Source organism: Macaca thibetana, chromosome 11 (genome assembly GCF_024542745.1).
Source record: "Macaca thibetana thibetana isolate TM-01 chromosome 11, ASM2454274v1, whole genome shotgun sequence".
Lineage (NCBI taxonomy): Eukaryota > Metazoa > Chordata > Mammalia > Primates > Cercopithecidae > Macaca > Macaca thibetana.
The window spans coordinates 76,597,271-76,611,584 of record NC_065588.1 but is presented as its reverse complement, the minus strand read 5'-3'; the positions used below and the strand labels follow the sequence as shown (position 1 = coordinate 76,611,584).

At 32.9% G+C, this 14,314-nt stretch overlaps 1 protein-coding gene across 1 annotated transcript in view; it reads right to left on the bottom strand.

The window, feature by feature from the left end:
• PTPRQ (protein tyrosine phosphatase receptor type Q) overlaps positions 1–11,050 on the bottom strand; it is a 212,754-nt gene extending 201,704 nt beyond the window's left edge. The window contains exons 1-6 of the mRNA XM_050749268.1: positions 10,959–11,050; positions 10,510–10,618; positions 9,630–9,856; positions 3,604–3,673; positions 1,490–1,689; positions 72–321 (exon numbers count right to left, since the gene is read on the bottom strand). Of these exons, the coding sequence (XP_050605225.1) occupies positions 72–321; positions 1,490–1,689; positions 3,604–3,673; positions 9,630–9,856; positions 10,510–10,618; positions 10,959–11,012 (910 nt within the window). The 5' untranslated portion in view covers positions 11,013–11,050. The remainder of the gene's footprint in view (positions 1–71; positions 322–1,489; positions 1,690–3,603; positions 3,674–9,629; positions 9,857–10,509; positions 10,619–10,958) is intronic.
• Between the last annotated feature and the right edge of the window lie 3,264 nt (positions 11,051–14,314).

The window sequence follows — 14,314 nt, the reverse complement described above, 5'->3', positions numbered from 1 at the left end:
AATATGTATATAAATAAAACATTATTCTCTAAATCATTTAAATCTTTTTATCTACAAAAAGTGAACCATACCTGATTCTGGTGTTCTGACAATCGTACTATCAATATAACCTGCTTCAGTTGTAACAGCCGAAACTTCAAAAAGATATGTTGTATAAGGTCTCAAGTGTGTCACTATAAAACTGATAGGCTCTTTCCACACAGAGCTGATCTTATTCTGTGTCAACGTGCTTGATGAATATGTGGTACGCGATGGAGGTGTAACTCTACCAAGGGTTGGAGAAGGGCTGGCTGTACTCCATAAAAAAGATTCACTATTCTCCTAGTAAATAAAATAATATCAATAGAGAAATAATGCTGTATCTCTTGGTGGACATGAGAATAAGAACATGTAATTCATTTCTTTTTCTTTTATGCTATACAAACATAACATGCAAGTTATAGACAAATTTGCTAGATTTTAATTGTACCCATTTATGTCTGTAGTTTTAGAAGAGAACATATTTATTGTATTCCTTATACCTTAACCTTTATGAATAGAATTTCAAGTGGCTTAAAATAAAGGTAAAACTACAGCAAAATCATTTGTAAGAATTTTTAAGCTTCACGTTAACAGTGTAAGAGCCAAAGAGCTGAAATAATTTTACTCTTGTGTATGTTCAAATGCCACCTTCTTATTGTTAATGATCTTTTTTTTCTCGTAAGTCCCAAAAAGTACTAGTATGCCACTAGCTCATATGTTAGGTGTGTGCAAGTATTAGAAATATATCATAATTTGAAAAGGAAGATTTTTAGACTTTTTAAAGTATTTACAACAAAAATAACTGTTTGACTGTGTTTTCATTAATAATAACACAAAGATTACTAAAATGATTTTAGGAAAAGCATTATTATGCTTATCTTATAATTAAAAATTACGATACTTATTCTATAATAAAGCATTACTATTATGAGGTTTATCATCAATGACCAGAGTAACAACAAATTATTTACCCAAGATATGCACAACAATGACAATCTACTTCTGCAAATTTAACTTCGACGATTACCCTACATGTACTCTTCCCTCCTGTCACACGGAAGTAAAATATTTTCTACAATTATATCTCATACTTTTCCACCTCAGGGCTTTATAAAGTATCCTCTACTGGGAATGCCACCATCACACAATCTCTATCTGTCCTTGCTCCATGGTGTATCACAAATGTTACTCCTTTCATGAAGTCTTTTCACAATTCCCTAAATGATTTTAATCTCTCACTCTTGAGTTCTCAAACCATTCCTGTATTCTGCCTGAATAAGGCCAATTGTGTAACATGATATTCTAAGTAATCAAATAACTAATAAAACTTTGTGTATAACATGATACCATAACTAATCAAATAACTAGTAAAACTTTGGTAAAAATGTAATATCTAGATGCTAGAAATGTGAAAATATAAGCTTATCTAAGATTTTTCGAGACATAGAAAGTGTTCTGTGGTACTTACATTGCATTCTGGCAATTTTCCAGTCAAAATATCCTCTACTCTGATTGAGACATCTTTCACTACTATCCCACTTCTGGCATGCTTGACACTAATCTTGAAGCTGGTAATTTTGCCATTTGGTTGCCGAGGTAAATACCAAATCAGGTTAACTGCTGAAGAGTTGTAGGCCTCAACTGTGAGATTCACCACTTTTCCTGGAGCTGGGGAAGAGAAAGATTGGGAAGGAAAACACCTTGTTATAAAACTTAGAATTACATTTATATAATTTCATGGTACATGAAATTAAATATATAATACATTGCAGAAAATCTATTTGTGTAAGATTTTTATAAATATATTTAACTGAACTTTGCCTAAAATAAAAAAACTGGAGTTGGGGCAAATCAACTTTACCTTAGGATAACTGGGCTAATACATGCATTGATGAAATGTTTCAAATAAATATGAAAAAAATTCAATCAATAGTTATGAACATACAAATAAGTTGGGATAAATTTCTTACTTCTTTAACTATTTTGGAATAATGTAATTTCATTAGATATGAAAAAAGTAGCAAACTGAATCAATTATCCAACCATTTTCACCAAAAAGCACATTTCTGGAATGTTTATAAATGTCTAGTGCCTAATATCAAGTGGATACCCTCCAATTGGTTGTGATTATTGTATTTTAAATTTTCAAAATCAGCTTTCTTCAGAATTTCATTATGCTTTTCTATCAATTATTAATTATATAGAGTAATAATAATAATCTGAGTTCTATCTGAGTTGGCATGAAGCCAATATGAAGCTAGAATTAGGAGAAATTATTTCCATTAACCTCATGGTAAAGTATGTAAAACTGATAGAGTAAAAAACCAAGATCCTTCAGAATATAAAACAAACACGACAAGTCACTTTTGAAAGAAATCAAAATGAAACAAAATGTCTGAGATTAAAAAAAAAGTGATAATAAAGATGCCTAGTATTAAGATGCCAAATAACTAAAGTTTGGGTTTACATTGTACAAAAGAATGCTAGAATATAATTTATAAATAATAGCCACATAAATTACATAAGAAAGTTAGATCTTTGGAAGGAGGTCTATATGAATATAGACTTATAAGGTAGGAATTAAGGGACTTTAGAACAGTTGCATTCCAATAAAAATAAAATACAATGCAACAATTATTGGGAATAATGTTGGACAGGATGTTAGCAATGAGGGTGAGAGTCAGAATACACTTTGATGATTGTGCTGGTAAGATTTACTGATAGATTATATGTGTACTGTGAGAGAAAAGAGCCACAGGTGACATGAGGATTTTTCCTCTATGCCCCTGGAAGAATGGAGGAATTTTTTTGTGTGTGGCGGGGAGGGAGGGGGGAGAGTCTTAGTGTGTCACCCAGGCTGGAGTGCAGTGGCGCTGTGGCACGATGTTGGCTCACTGCAAGCTCCGCCCCCAGGTTCACGCCATTCTCCTGCCTCAGCCTCCCGAGTAGCTGGGACTACAAGTGCACACCACCACGCCCAGCTAATTTTTGTATTTTTAGTAGAGACGGGGTTTCACCATGTTAGCCAGGATGGTCTTGATCTTCTGACCTCGTGATCTACCCACCTCAGCCTCCCAAAGAATGGAGGTATCTTAAATTGGTTTGGTAATGGCTGCATGTTACAGAATAATATAATAACTATTAAAATCCATGTTTCCAAAAGTCTTATAACCTGCTTATGACTTAATGTTAAAAAGAAAAGTCAGAATATAAACGTCCATACATAGCACAAACTTTTCATTAATGTATAGTCATATAATATATCTTAATGGGGGAAATAGACAAGCCAGAAATGCATCAAAATGATAAAAGAGTTTTTTATATGATAAGTCTGTGGATAATTTTCATTTTTTATTCTTGTTTTTTCAAAGTTTTGTAAGATAACAATTACTACTCGTATAATCAGAAAGAATAATACATATTTTAATGAATAACTTAGCTCTCTGAAAGAACTCTAAAACTGAGTGGCCATGCTACTGAGAATTGTATGTATTTTACTGTCAGCTTTTATTTATGTTCTTTATTATCTTAAGTGACAAACTCATGACTAAATCAAGTTAAAATAAATGACAGGAAAATTACCACTTTCTGCAGTTTGGAAGAGAAATGGATCACTAAACACTCCAATGCCAGCACTGTTTTCAGCAGCAACCTAGAACAGACCAAAAGGATTGTGTTCAAACATTTTACTCCCTGAAAAAACAGAATCTAAAATTAAAAAAAAAAAAAAATTGACTTATCCATAAGATAAATGCCAAAGATGCTTTTTTAATACTCTCAAGGAAGAAGGTAAAGATGAAGATATCTAGATAATCAACATATAAAGTATTATTGTCAAAATTTCATAGATGAGAAAACTGGCTGAGAGAGGTCAAATACCTTGCCCAAGGTCACACAGGAATAAATGGTAGAGCAAGAATCCAGCAGCTGTTGGGTTTATTTTGAAAGCTCAGTATTTCTCTACTATATCCACTACATAAAAGACACTACAATTATTTCTGTAACAAATGCAAGAGGCCATGTACATGGTACCTTAATTTAGAGTTCACAATCTAATCAGGCAAATAAATACTCAAAAAAACTGTTTTAAAAATAAGTAGGTTTAATTAATAATTTAAACTAAGAATTCTAGAATTTTAAAGATAAAAAAATTGATTTGAATAATCTCTTCCAATAGATTAGAATAGAAAGAGAAAAATGTCATTAATGAGAATAAGACTCAAGCTTTTGCGAATGCCATGACTGGAATCATAACCTTGTTTTAACTGTAGTTCTATCAATTCCCAGATAGTAGCTTTGAGTAATTTACCTAACGTTGTAAGTAACATTTTTCTTGTCTTTAAAATGGGAATAACAATGTATCTATGTTGTAGGATTGTGCTGAGGACTAAATGAAATAGCACATGTAAAATACTTAACAGGATTTTTTCCGTAACATTACTTATACTAAAGACATCAAATTTACCATACCAAATACCCTTTGGAATTCTACAATGGCTAACATTTATTTGAACAGAGTAAAGGTCACAAGAATGATGTATAAAGTGTAAGATGAAACGGAGAGTAAGGGCTTCCCAATAGATCTTAAATAAGAGAATTCAAAGGAATAAAAATTCAAACTCAGTAAAAATAGATCTAAGCAGAACTAGGCTGACTAAATCACCTTCCTATGAGCAATAGTTTCTTATAGCACATTAAAAATTTTTAATTATCCTCAATAGCATATATTGACATGTTAATTAATCTGAACGTGTGCATGTTGACAGAAAATACCTATATTATATAATACTCAGATGTCAGTTAGAAAAAGGTTGCCTATTCTTTAAGTTATGTTTTCTTCATAAAATAGTCATCACAAATCTTTTATTTTGACTTCTACATAGGTATGAACTTTTTTTTTTTCTTTTCTCACTGTGGGAATCATACTATTAGTATTTGCTTTCCAGTTCTGATCGTGTTCTTTAATTTTGCAAATAGGCATACTTCCAGTAAGAAAAAACTTCCTGGCAAAATCTCTCCCAATATTTCTTATCCTCTAGGAAGAGCGTCTCATTTGTATAAAATCACATATTTACACAGGTTTTATATATTTCCTTCTCTATATTTAATTATTTTCAAAGCTCAAAGAAGATATTGATGTTATATTTAGGAAAGATTCAGAAGATATCTTTACTCTTTATTATCCCTTGGAAATGTCATACATATCCCTTAACTGGAAGCATTTTCCTGTGGCCTAATTTAGCACTGCTTTTTATAAGCTCATCTTTCTGTAGCATTCAAGTAAGACGATGTTAAATTTCGCATATTAACTATGTAAAGGACGGCTGGGCGCGGTGGCTCATGCCTGTAATCCCAGCACTTTGGGAGACAGAGGCGGGCGGATCACGAGGTCAGGAGATCCAGACCATCCTGGCTAACACGGTGAAACCTCATCTCTACTAAAAAACATACAAAAAAATTAGTCGGGCGTGGTGGCGCGCGCCTGTAGTCCCAGTCACTCGGGAGACTGAGGCAGGAGAATGGCGTGAACCCGGGAGGCGGAGCTTGCAGTGAGTCGAGATCGCGCCACTGCACTGCAGCCTGGGCGACAGAGTGAGACTCCGTCTCAAAAACAAACAAGCAAACAAACAAAACAAAACAAAACAAAAACCCCAACTATGTAAAGGACTAAACATTTTTTGTAAATGCAAAAGAGATAGTAAATGTTCAACAAATATTTGTTGAAAGTAACTACATTGAGTTCATGATTCTTAGCAAAAGTGGCTCTTTAGAAATGTTCAAACCAATATCCAAAATGTCAACAACAGACATGTAAATACAACAAGGTTGGAAGAAAAATGAAAAGCTAACTATAAGTTTTATTTAAAAATGAAGTATTTCAGTTGTAAAGGCTAAATTATTTAATTTAAACTTAATTTATTTTTGAAAAATGTCACTAAGCTAAAGTTTTTTTAAATAATTAACCAAAGTTATCTATTTCATAAAGTATAAAAGATACTTTATAAAGACACTTTATAAAGTACAATGTGCAAAGATAACAAAAGCTATTTGTTTTTCTGTTTGTTTGTTTTGTTTTGTTTGGCGGCATTTTGTTCTTGTTGTCCAGGCTGGAGTTCAATGACACGATCTCAGCTCGCTGCAACTCTTCACCTCCCGGGTTCAAGTGATTCTCCTGCCTCAGCCTCCCGAGTAGCTGGGATTATAGGCACTCGCCACCATACCCGGCTAATTTTTCGTATTTTGAGTAGAGATGGGATTTCACCATATTGGCCAGGCTGATCTTGAACTCCTCAGGTGATCCGCCTGCCTTGGCCTCCCAAAGTGCTAGGATTACAGGCATGAGGCACTGCACCCGGCCGAAGTTATCTGTTTTTAAAAGCTTTAGTTTACCTATTTTTTGGAAAATAAAATAAGTTTAAATTTAGCCTTTATAAGTCTTGTAAGTAAAAATATTCTACCTTTTTATTAAACTTAAAGATTTTTTCTTCAGTATTTTTCTCCCAACCCTGTTAGCCATATGATTATCTCAACAGATGCAGGAAAAGCATTTGATAAAATTCAATATCCTTCATGATAAAAACCCTCAACAAAGTAGGCATCAAAGGAACATATATCAAAATAATAAGAGCCATATATGACAAACCCACAGTCAACATGATATTGAATGGAGAAAAGTTTAAAGCATTCCCCCTAAGAAATGGAAGGAAAGTAGGATGTTTACCCTCACCTCTCCTATTGAACACTCCCACTGGAGGGCCTAGCAAGAGCAATCAAGCAAGAGAAAGAAATAAAAGGCATCCAAATTGGAAAACAGGAAGCCATACTATCTTTGTTCACTGATGACATAATTGTATATCTAGAAAACTCTAACGACTACTCCAAAATAATAATCCTAGACTTGATGAACGACTTCAATAAAGTTTTGGGATACAAATTCAGTGTGCAAAATCTAGAAAACTCTAACGACTACTCCAAAATAATAATCCTAGACTTGATGAACGACTTCAATAAAGTTTTGGGATACAAATTCAGTGTGCAAAAATAAGTAGAATTTCTATACACCAATAACATTCAGGCTGAGAATGAAATCAAGAATTCAATCCCATTTACAATAGCCACAAAAAAATAAAATATCTAGGAATACATTTTACAAAGGAGGTAAAAATCTTTACAAGGAGAACTACAAAACATTCATGAAATAAATTAGAGGTGACACAAACAAATGGAAAAACATACCATGCTCATGGATTGGAAGAATCATCATACCATACCGCCCAAAGAAATCTACAGATTCAACACAGTTCTTATGAAATTAGCAACGTCATTTTTCACAGAATTAGAACAGCAATCCTAAAGTTCATATGAAACCAAACAAGAGCCCAAATAGTGAAAGCAATCCTAAGCAAAAAGAACAAATCTGGAGGCATCACATTACTTGACTCCAAATTACACTACAAAGCTATAGTAACTAAAATAGCACAGTACTGACACAAAAATACACATACACATTAGTGCAAGAGAATATAAAACCCAGAAATAAAGCCACATACCTACAACCAACTGATTTTTGACAAAGTTGACAAAAATAAACAATGGGGAAAGGATATTCTGTTCAATAAATGCAGCTGGGGAAACTAGCTGGCCATATCCAAAAGAATGAAACTGGATCCTTAGCTCTCACCATATACAAAAATTAACACATTCTGGATTAAGGACTTAAATATGAAACCTGAAACTATAAAAATCCTAGTAATAAAAACTAGGTAAAACTCTTCTGGATATTGGACTAGGCAAATAATTTATGATGGAGACATCAAAAGCGATTGCAATAAAAACTAAAATGGACTTAAATAGGACTGAATTAAACTAAAAAGTTTCTGCACAGCAAAGGAAATAATTAACAGAGTAAACAGACAACCTACAGAACAGGAAAAAATATTTGCAAATTATGCCTCCAACAAAGGACAGATATCCAGAATCTACAAGGAATGCAAACAATACAACAAGGAGAAAAACCCCATTAAGAAGTGGACAAAAAACATAAACAGATATTTCTCAAAAGAAGACATACAAGTGGCCAATAAGTATATAAAAAAATGCTCAACATTAGGAATTATCAAAGAAATGTAAATTAAAACCACAATGAGACATCATCTTATACCAGTCACAATAGCTATTATTAAAAAGTCAAAAAAACAGATGGCAGTTTGGATGCAGAGAAAAGGGAACACTAATACACTGTTGCTAGAAATGTAACCTCTATGAGAAGCAATATGGAGATTTCTCAAAGACCTAAAAATGGATCTACCGCATTCAACCCAGCAATCTCACTACTATGTATCTATCCAGAGGAAAAGAAATCATTGTATCACAAAGACACCATCACCCATGTTTATCATAGCATTATTCACAATAGCAAGGTCATGGAATCAACCTAAGTATCTATCAATGGTTGATTGGGTAAAAAAAAAAAAAAAAAATGTGGTATATATACACCATGAAATACTATGCAGGCATAAAAAAATAAAATCATGTCCTTTGCAGCAACATGGATGGAGCTGGAGAACATATCCTAAGTGAAATAACTCAAAAATAGAAAGTCAAATACCACATATTCTCACTTACAAGTGGGAGCTATGAGTACACATGGTCATAACAATGGAAATAGTAAACACAGGATTTCAAAAATGGAGAGGGTGGGAGAGGGTGAGGATTGAAAAATTACCTGTTGGGTACAATGTTTACTATTTGAGTGACAGGTATATTAGAAGCCCAAACCCCACCATTATACATACCCATGTAACAAACCTGCGCACATGCGCCCTGAATCAAAAATAATTTTTAAAAAAAGACATTTCTTTGGAGTCTAAATTTTATATATAGATCAAGGCCATGTTCTTAGACCACAATCTCTCAAAACCTGGCAAAATTATTTTTACTAAGTTTGGTTTTATTATTTTACCCTTAGCTGTTATGGAAAGAAGTTTACAAAATCCAGTCCTGCAGCTATTAATCCTTCAACGAAGACTTTCTCTCCAATCTAAAGCACCAAAAACAAACAAAAAAAAAACAACAAAAAAAAAAGAAAAAAAAAATTGAGCTCCTCTATGCAACTATTATACAATTTTCATACGTAAATTGTATAACAGATTTATTGCCCTTTTTACTTTGGTTTCTAGAAAATTGGAGAATAAAACTTGTAAGTCAATTTTTAATAACTGTGTAACATCCTGTGGTTTACATACCTGCATTCAAACTACCCTGGCCTCTTGTTTGCATTTAACTTTTCCTTCTTTAACTTTACATAATTTTTATTTTCTAGAGTATTGTATTATATTCATACACGTATATAAATATATGCAAAAATATTCATAGAAAAAATGAAATAGGTAATATACAAATATGCATAAAAATTGAAATGAAAAGAGACGATAACATTTTACCAAGTGTTAAAATCCCAGGTGGATGTGAGGCCATGATTCTGAACATTGTTTGTCAGTCATGGACTGTATTCAGCTGTAAAGGCTTGACAAGGTGGGAAAAACCTCCTACACTTTTAAAATGAATGAAATGTTTGAACACTAAGTATTCACATACAAAATAATTACCTTAATTTCATATGTTGTTCCAGGATTAAGATTAGTAAGAAGAACTTCCAGACTGTCTGGCTTTGCTCTGACTTGTGTATATACTGTTTGCATCCATGGACAAACTTCCTTATATTTGACAATGTAAGACATAATCCTTCCATTTGGGTTAGGTGGTGTATTCCAAGACAGAAGAATCCCAGCAGATCCAACTCTTTCCCCGGCTAGGAAGACTGGAGGCCCTGGTTCTATTTGTTAAAAACCCACTTTGTTAAAAGGTCAAATAATTGTTGCATTTTCACAAAAACACATAATAACAGTATTTACAAATGTAAAATTTGAAATTTCCAAAGAGCAATATGAGTTTATACTCCCGACAGCTCTGTTACTATTTAAAAAAAAAAAAAAATACTATGGGGAATACCAAACACATTATTTTATAAGAATGTGAAAAATGGAATGCTACTAAATACTACATGCCAAATATACTTTTGATGCCAAATCATTTTTAAAAGAAATTCACTTAATGCAAGGCTTACACAGAAAAACTAAGAAAACACGAAACAGTCTTACAAACGGAATAATCCTTCCTGAGCAAATGTAACCAGTTTATTTTCATGGTTCTGTATTATTTAAATGTTAGCATTAACAGTCTCTCTGATCTATTTCACAAACAAGTATAGAGTAATTATCTTTGCACTTTGAAAGTAAAGGAAGCTGAAGAAACAGCAGAATGCAGGTTCTAAGCAGATCACTTTCTTAAGTTTCCATTTTGCCTTAATTATTCTATACTGTTTTCATGAATTTAATGTACATGTTGCCAATATAAGTATTTCCATCCAGTAGAATTATACTGACTCCACATACTTTACTTATAAAGTAATTTAAAACATATACTCACTTGTTACATTTGTTGTCACTGTTCTACTAACAGGTGAGCTGTATGTTGTAAAAACTGAAGAGATGGTTATATCGTACCTAGTACCAGGAACAACATTGGAAACATCAACCTAGAACACCACAAACAAATGTTGCATTAAAATTCTTTCTGGAAAGCAAGAAAGCTAAAATAAATATATCACTGTAACAAAAATTAACACTTCCCTATATAACTCTGCACTGTTTATAACATCACAATAAGTTCCATACTATTGTAAAATACAGATTTGTTATATAACTTTTTACCAAATAACTTTAAAATAAAAACTTATAAAACATACTGTGTTATCACAGCCTAAGTCAGCATTTCTATCTATCCTAGTTCACTGTCACAAGGAACAACTATTCAAGTCTTGAGAAATCTACAGCCAATGGCTTAGCCCTTGTTTTTAAAGAGTGTATACAAAATACCTGTGTCTCTGAAGTCCCAATAAAAAGTAAAATAAAAATGATAAGAAAATCCATCTTTATTACATTTTTCAGGCAGTAGAATCACATTGATGGCTCTAGAGAGAAATGTTGCCTGCATTAATGATTTAAAGACAGATCCTTCTGGCAAGTACACAATTAATGAGCCTGTATTACTCAATAGCTCTGCCTTTCTTTGTTAAACTATTCATGAACCCTTGGATGACTGGCTGTAGGTTCAGGGTGAACTTAAAAAAGAAAAAAAAGCAGCATAGATGTTGCTAAGGTAACAGTCCACCGATGCTGAAACTTACACTCATCAGTTTGACATCAACGTTTTTGTCTTCAACTTATGCTTTCAAAAACCCAACCAGCAGTAAGTTTTTGTGGTAGATAGGTTTCATAAAATAAAGAACTTTCCTATTGGGAGCAAAATATAAATACAAGTAGACTCGGCAAGTACAATAATGAAAACTATACCTGATATTCTCCACCTCCAAGATCTCTGATAGTAACAAAGCCACTGTCAGGAACAAGATCCACTTGATACCTTTCCACATGACCAGAGGGTAGGCTCCAGTGCAGAGATAAGGAATGTGTGGAAATATTGAAGGCTCTAAGTTTCTCAGGTTGTTCTAGTTCTGATATTGAAAAATAGAGGTTTAAAATAAAATTATTCTCCCAAAGTTTCAAAAAAATGTAAAGCAATAGTATAGGTTCAAGTTCCAAAATAATCATGTTGTTATAAATCACTGAGTACAATAAATGATCTCTAACTATATTTGGGTGTTAGACATGTAAACATTTAACAACACCTAGGTTTTAGGTATAACTATCATAAATAATATAACAATTAATTTTGTTTCTAAAATCTTTCTTATTTACTAAAATCTGCTGGTTGACCAGATTGTTTTTGAAAGCCTATGCTCTAATTGAAAATTTGAATCATTTTAAAACAAAGTAAATATAAACTGTTTATCCAATTACTTGGAAATTTACCAAACAGAAAATAATTGGAAAAATATATAACCAAAATTTTCCAGATTTTTTAAAGGGTTAGCATTTCTGATAAATATTTGTTATTTTATCTTTTTTTAAATTTTTAATGTCTTTTTCCCTTTTCTACGGTGCTGATCTGATAAATATTTTGTTAGGTGTTTCTTTAAAAGAAAAGATAAGGTTTCATATCAGAAATGAAATATAGTTTTAAAACAAGTACCAATTGTTATAGCCATTTCAACCATATTTTTCTACCTTTGCTTCGACTTTTTCAAAACTTTTGTTTATGCTGCCTGTACCTCCTTGAAGGGAGTTTTCCAATAAAGTTCTTCTGATTGGTTGCCATGAGTCAGGTATGCACTCTGCCTTATCTTTAGTGCAGATTCCAGACAAACAATATAGGGGGAGGAAGAAAGATTATGAAGCCAGGCATGTAAAACATGTCTGATGCAGACTCAAGCTAACACTGTTTCTAAACGAAAGGAGGCTGGAATTAATTTTGAACCTCATTTATCATTTTAAAACCCCACTACCAGAAACGATTTGAAAATGTATATAATGAAATATACATTTTCTAACAAAACTAACAGGGCACATTGCATATAACAGAAATATTAACATAATAGGTCGTTTTCTTGGTGTTTTGGGGAAGAATGTTTCTGAAATAGTTTTTCTTTATCTCTTTTGAAAGTTCTTCTAATGATTATAACATAACGCTGTCCTGCATACCCAAAGCTTATATCAATTGATTAATGTCCACCCCAACATTCTCAGAGTTCCAAACATTCTCTTGGCATCAACCGCTAATTGTCCACTATTCTTCTGGTAACTCTAAGAATACTGTAAACCCAAGGCAAAAAATCAGAGAAATACCCAGCCTGTGTTGGGTAGAATTTCTTTTTAGCTGCTGACATTTTTTCCAAGGTAAATCAGACCTATGCCTTCTGTATTCTCAAGCTTGAGAGAAAAAAATCTTGATTCTCCTATCTGCTACATTAAAATAGACAAAAATCTACCATGATTGATCTATCTAACCAACTGCTACTCACATTTACTGATTTGCGTGAGGGTTTAATACTATTGTTTCAGGGACCCCAGACAGTAACTAGTATCTATGAAGTATTAGACAAGAAACTAATGAAGACATGGAATAAGACTTTGGAAGAAAAAGGAAGATGTGAGAAGTGAAGCACTAGTTACTGGGATGGCGGTGAAACAGGATGTGGTTTCCTGGACTGAACAACCCTTGCCTACGAATGAACGGTGTCTCACCAAGAGAAGGAAGAATATATTGGTCTGGACAATTGCCAATCTGATCAAGAGGGAAGGCCTGGAATCTTCACAAGGGTTTGGTAAAGGCCTTTCCAAATAGCAAAGTGTATGGAAGCCCTGGAAATGAAAAAGAATAGGAGTAACTGAGGAAAGCCAGAGATTCTGGGATCAAATAAGAAAGGGGAACAGACTGATGATCATGTAGGTCATACTAGAGATTTTAGGGTTTTTAAACTAAATTCAGTGGGAAGCCACCAAAGAATTTTAAGCAGGAAAGCCATGGGGCTTGTTTTTTGTTTAAAAATATAATTTTGTAATATGGGCTATAAATTAGAGCAAGGTAAAAATGGGAGCAGGAAGCTAATTAGTAGGAAATCATGGTACTCTAGGCTGAGAGGAGGGAAGCTTGTCCTCAGAAAAAGGTGGAAGATCTACAGCAACGCTTAAATCATTATGGAAGAGTGCCGCTTTCTGGTTAAGAGCTAGAAGATTCAATTAATTGAAAATAGACTCCATAACAAAGATATAATTTATTCTCCATGGAATTTAATCTCTCAAAAGATAAGAAACTAAAAAACAAAAATACTATTCTCAACCTAATTTTTACTAACCAATAAAAATAACATTGTGAAGTGGAAATGTTTGGAGTTTTAAGAGGAAAAAAAATCATTTCATATTCAACTTAATTAGGGCTGGCAAAAGGAATTCTAGGTTTAATTACATGTTTCTTCCAGACTTTAATTTCCTAAAAATGAATCCTCAGAACCCTGTATCATTAGAGCTTAAGAGATGTTCTGTAATCAAACCACTTTGTCAAGTAAGTTCTTTTTAAGTTAAGCAGCTTTCTTTATTGTAGGATATTTTAAAGCCTCAGATATGCTAATATATCTTGTGAGTCTCTAAACCACCACTGTCCAATAAAACTACCAAGTGAGCCACACATGCAATTTTGAATTTTCTAGTAGCCACATTTAAATAGTAAACAGAAACATGTAAGATTAATTTTAATAATATATTTTATTTAACCCAATATATCAAAAGCATTATTTCACATATAATTATAATAAAATTATTGAGGTGGTTACATT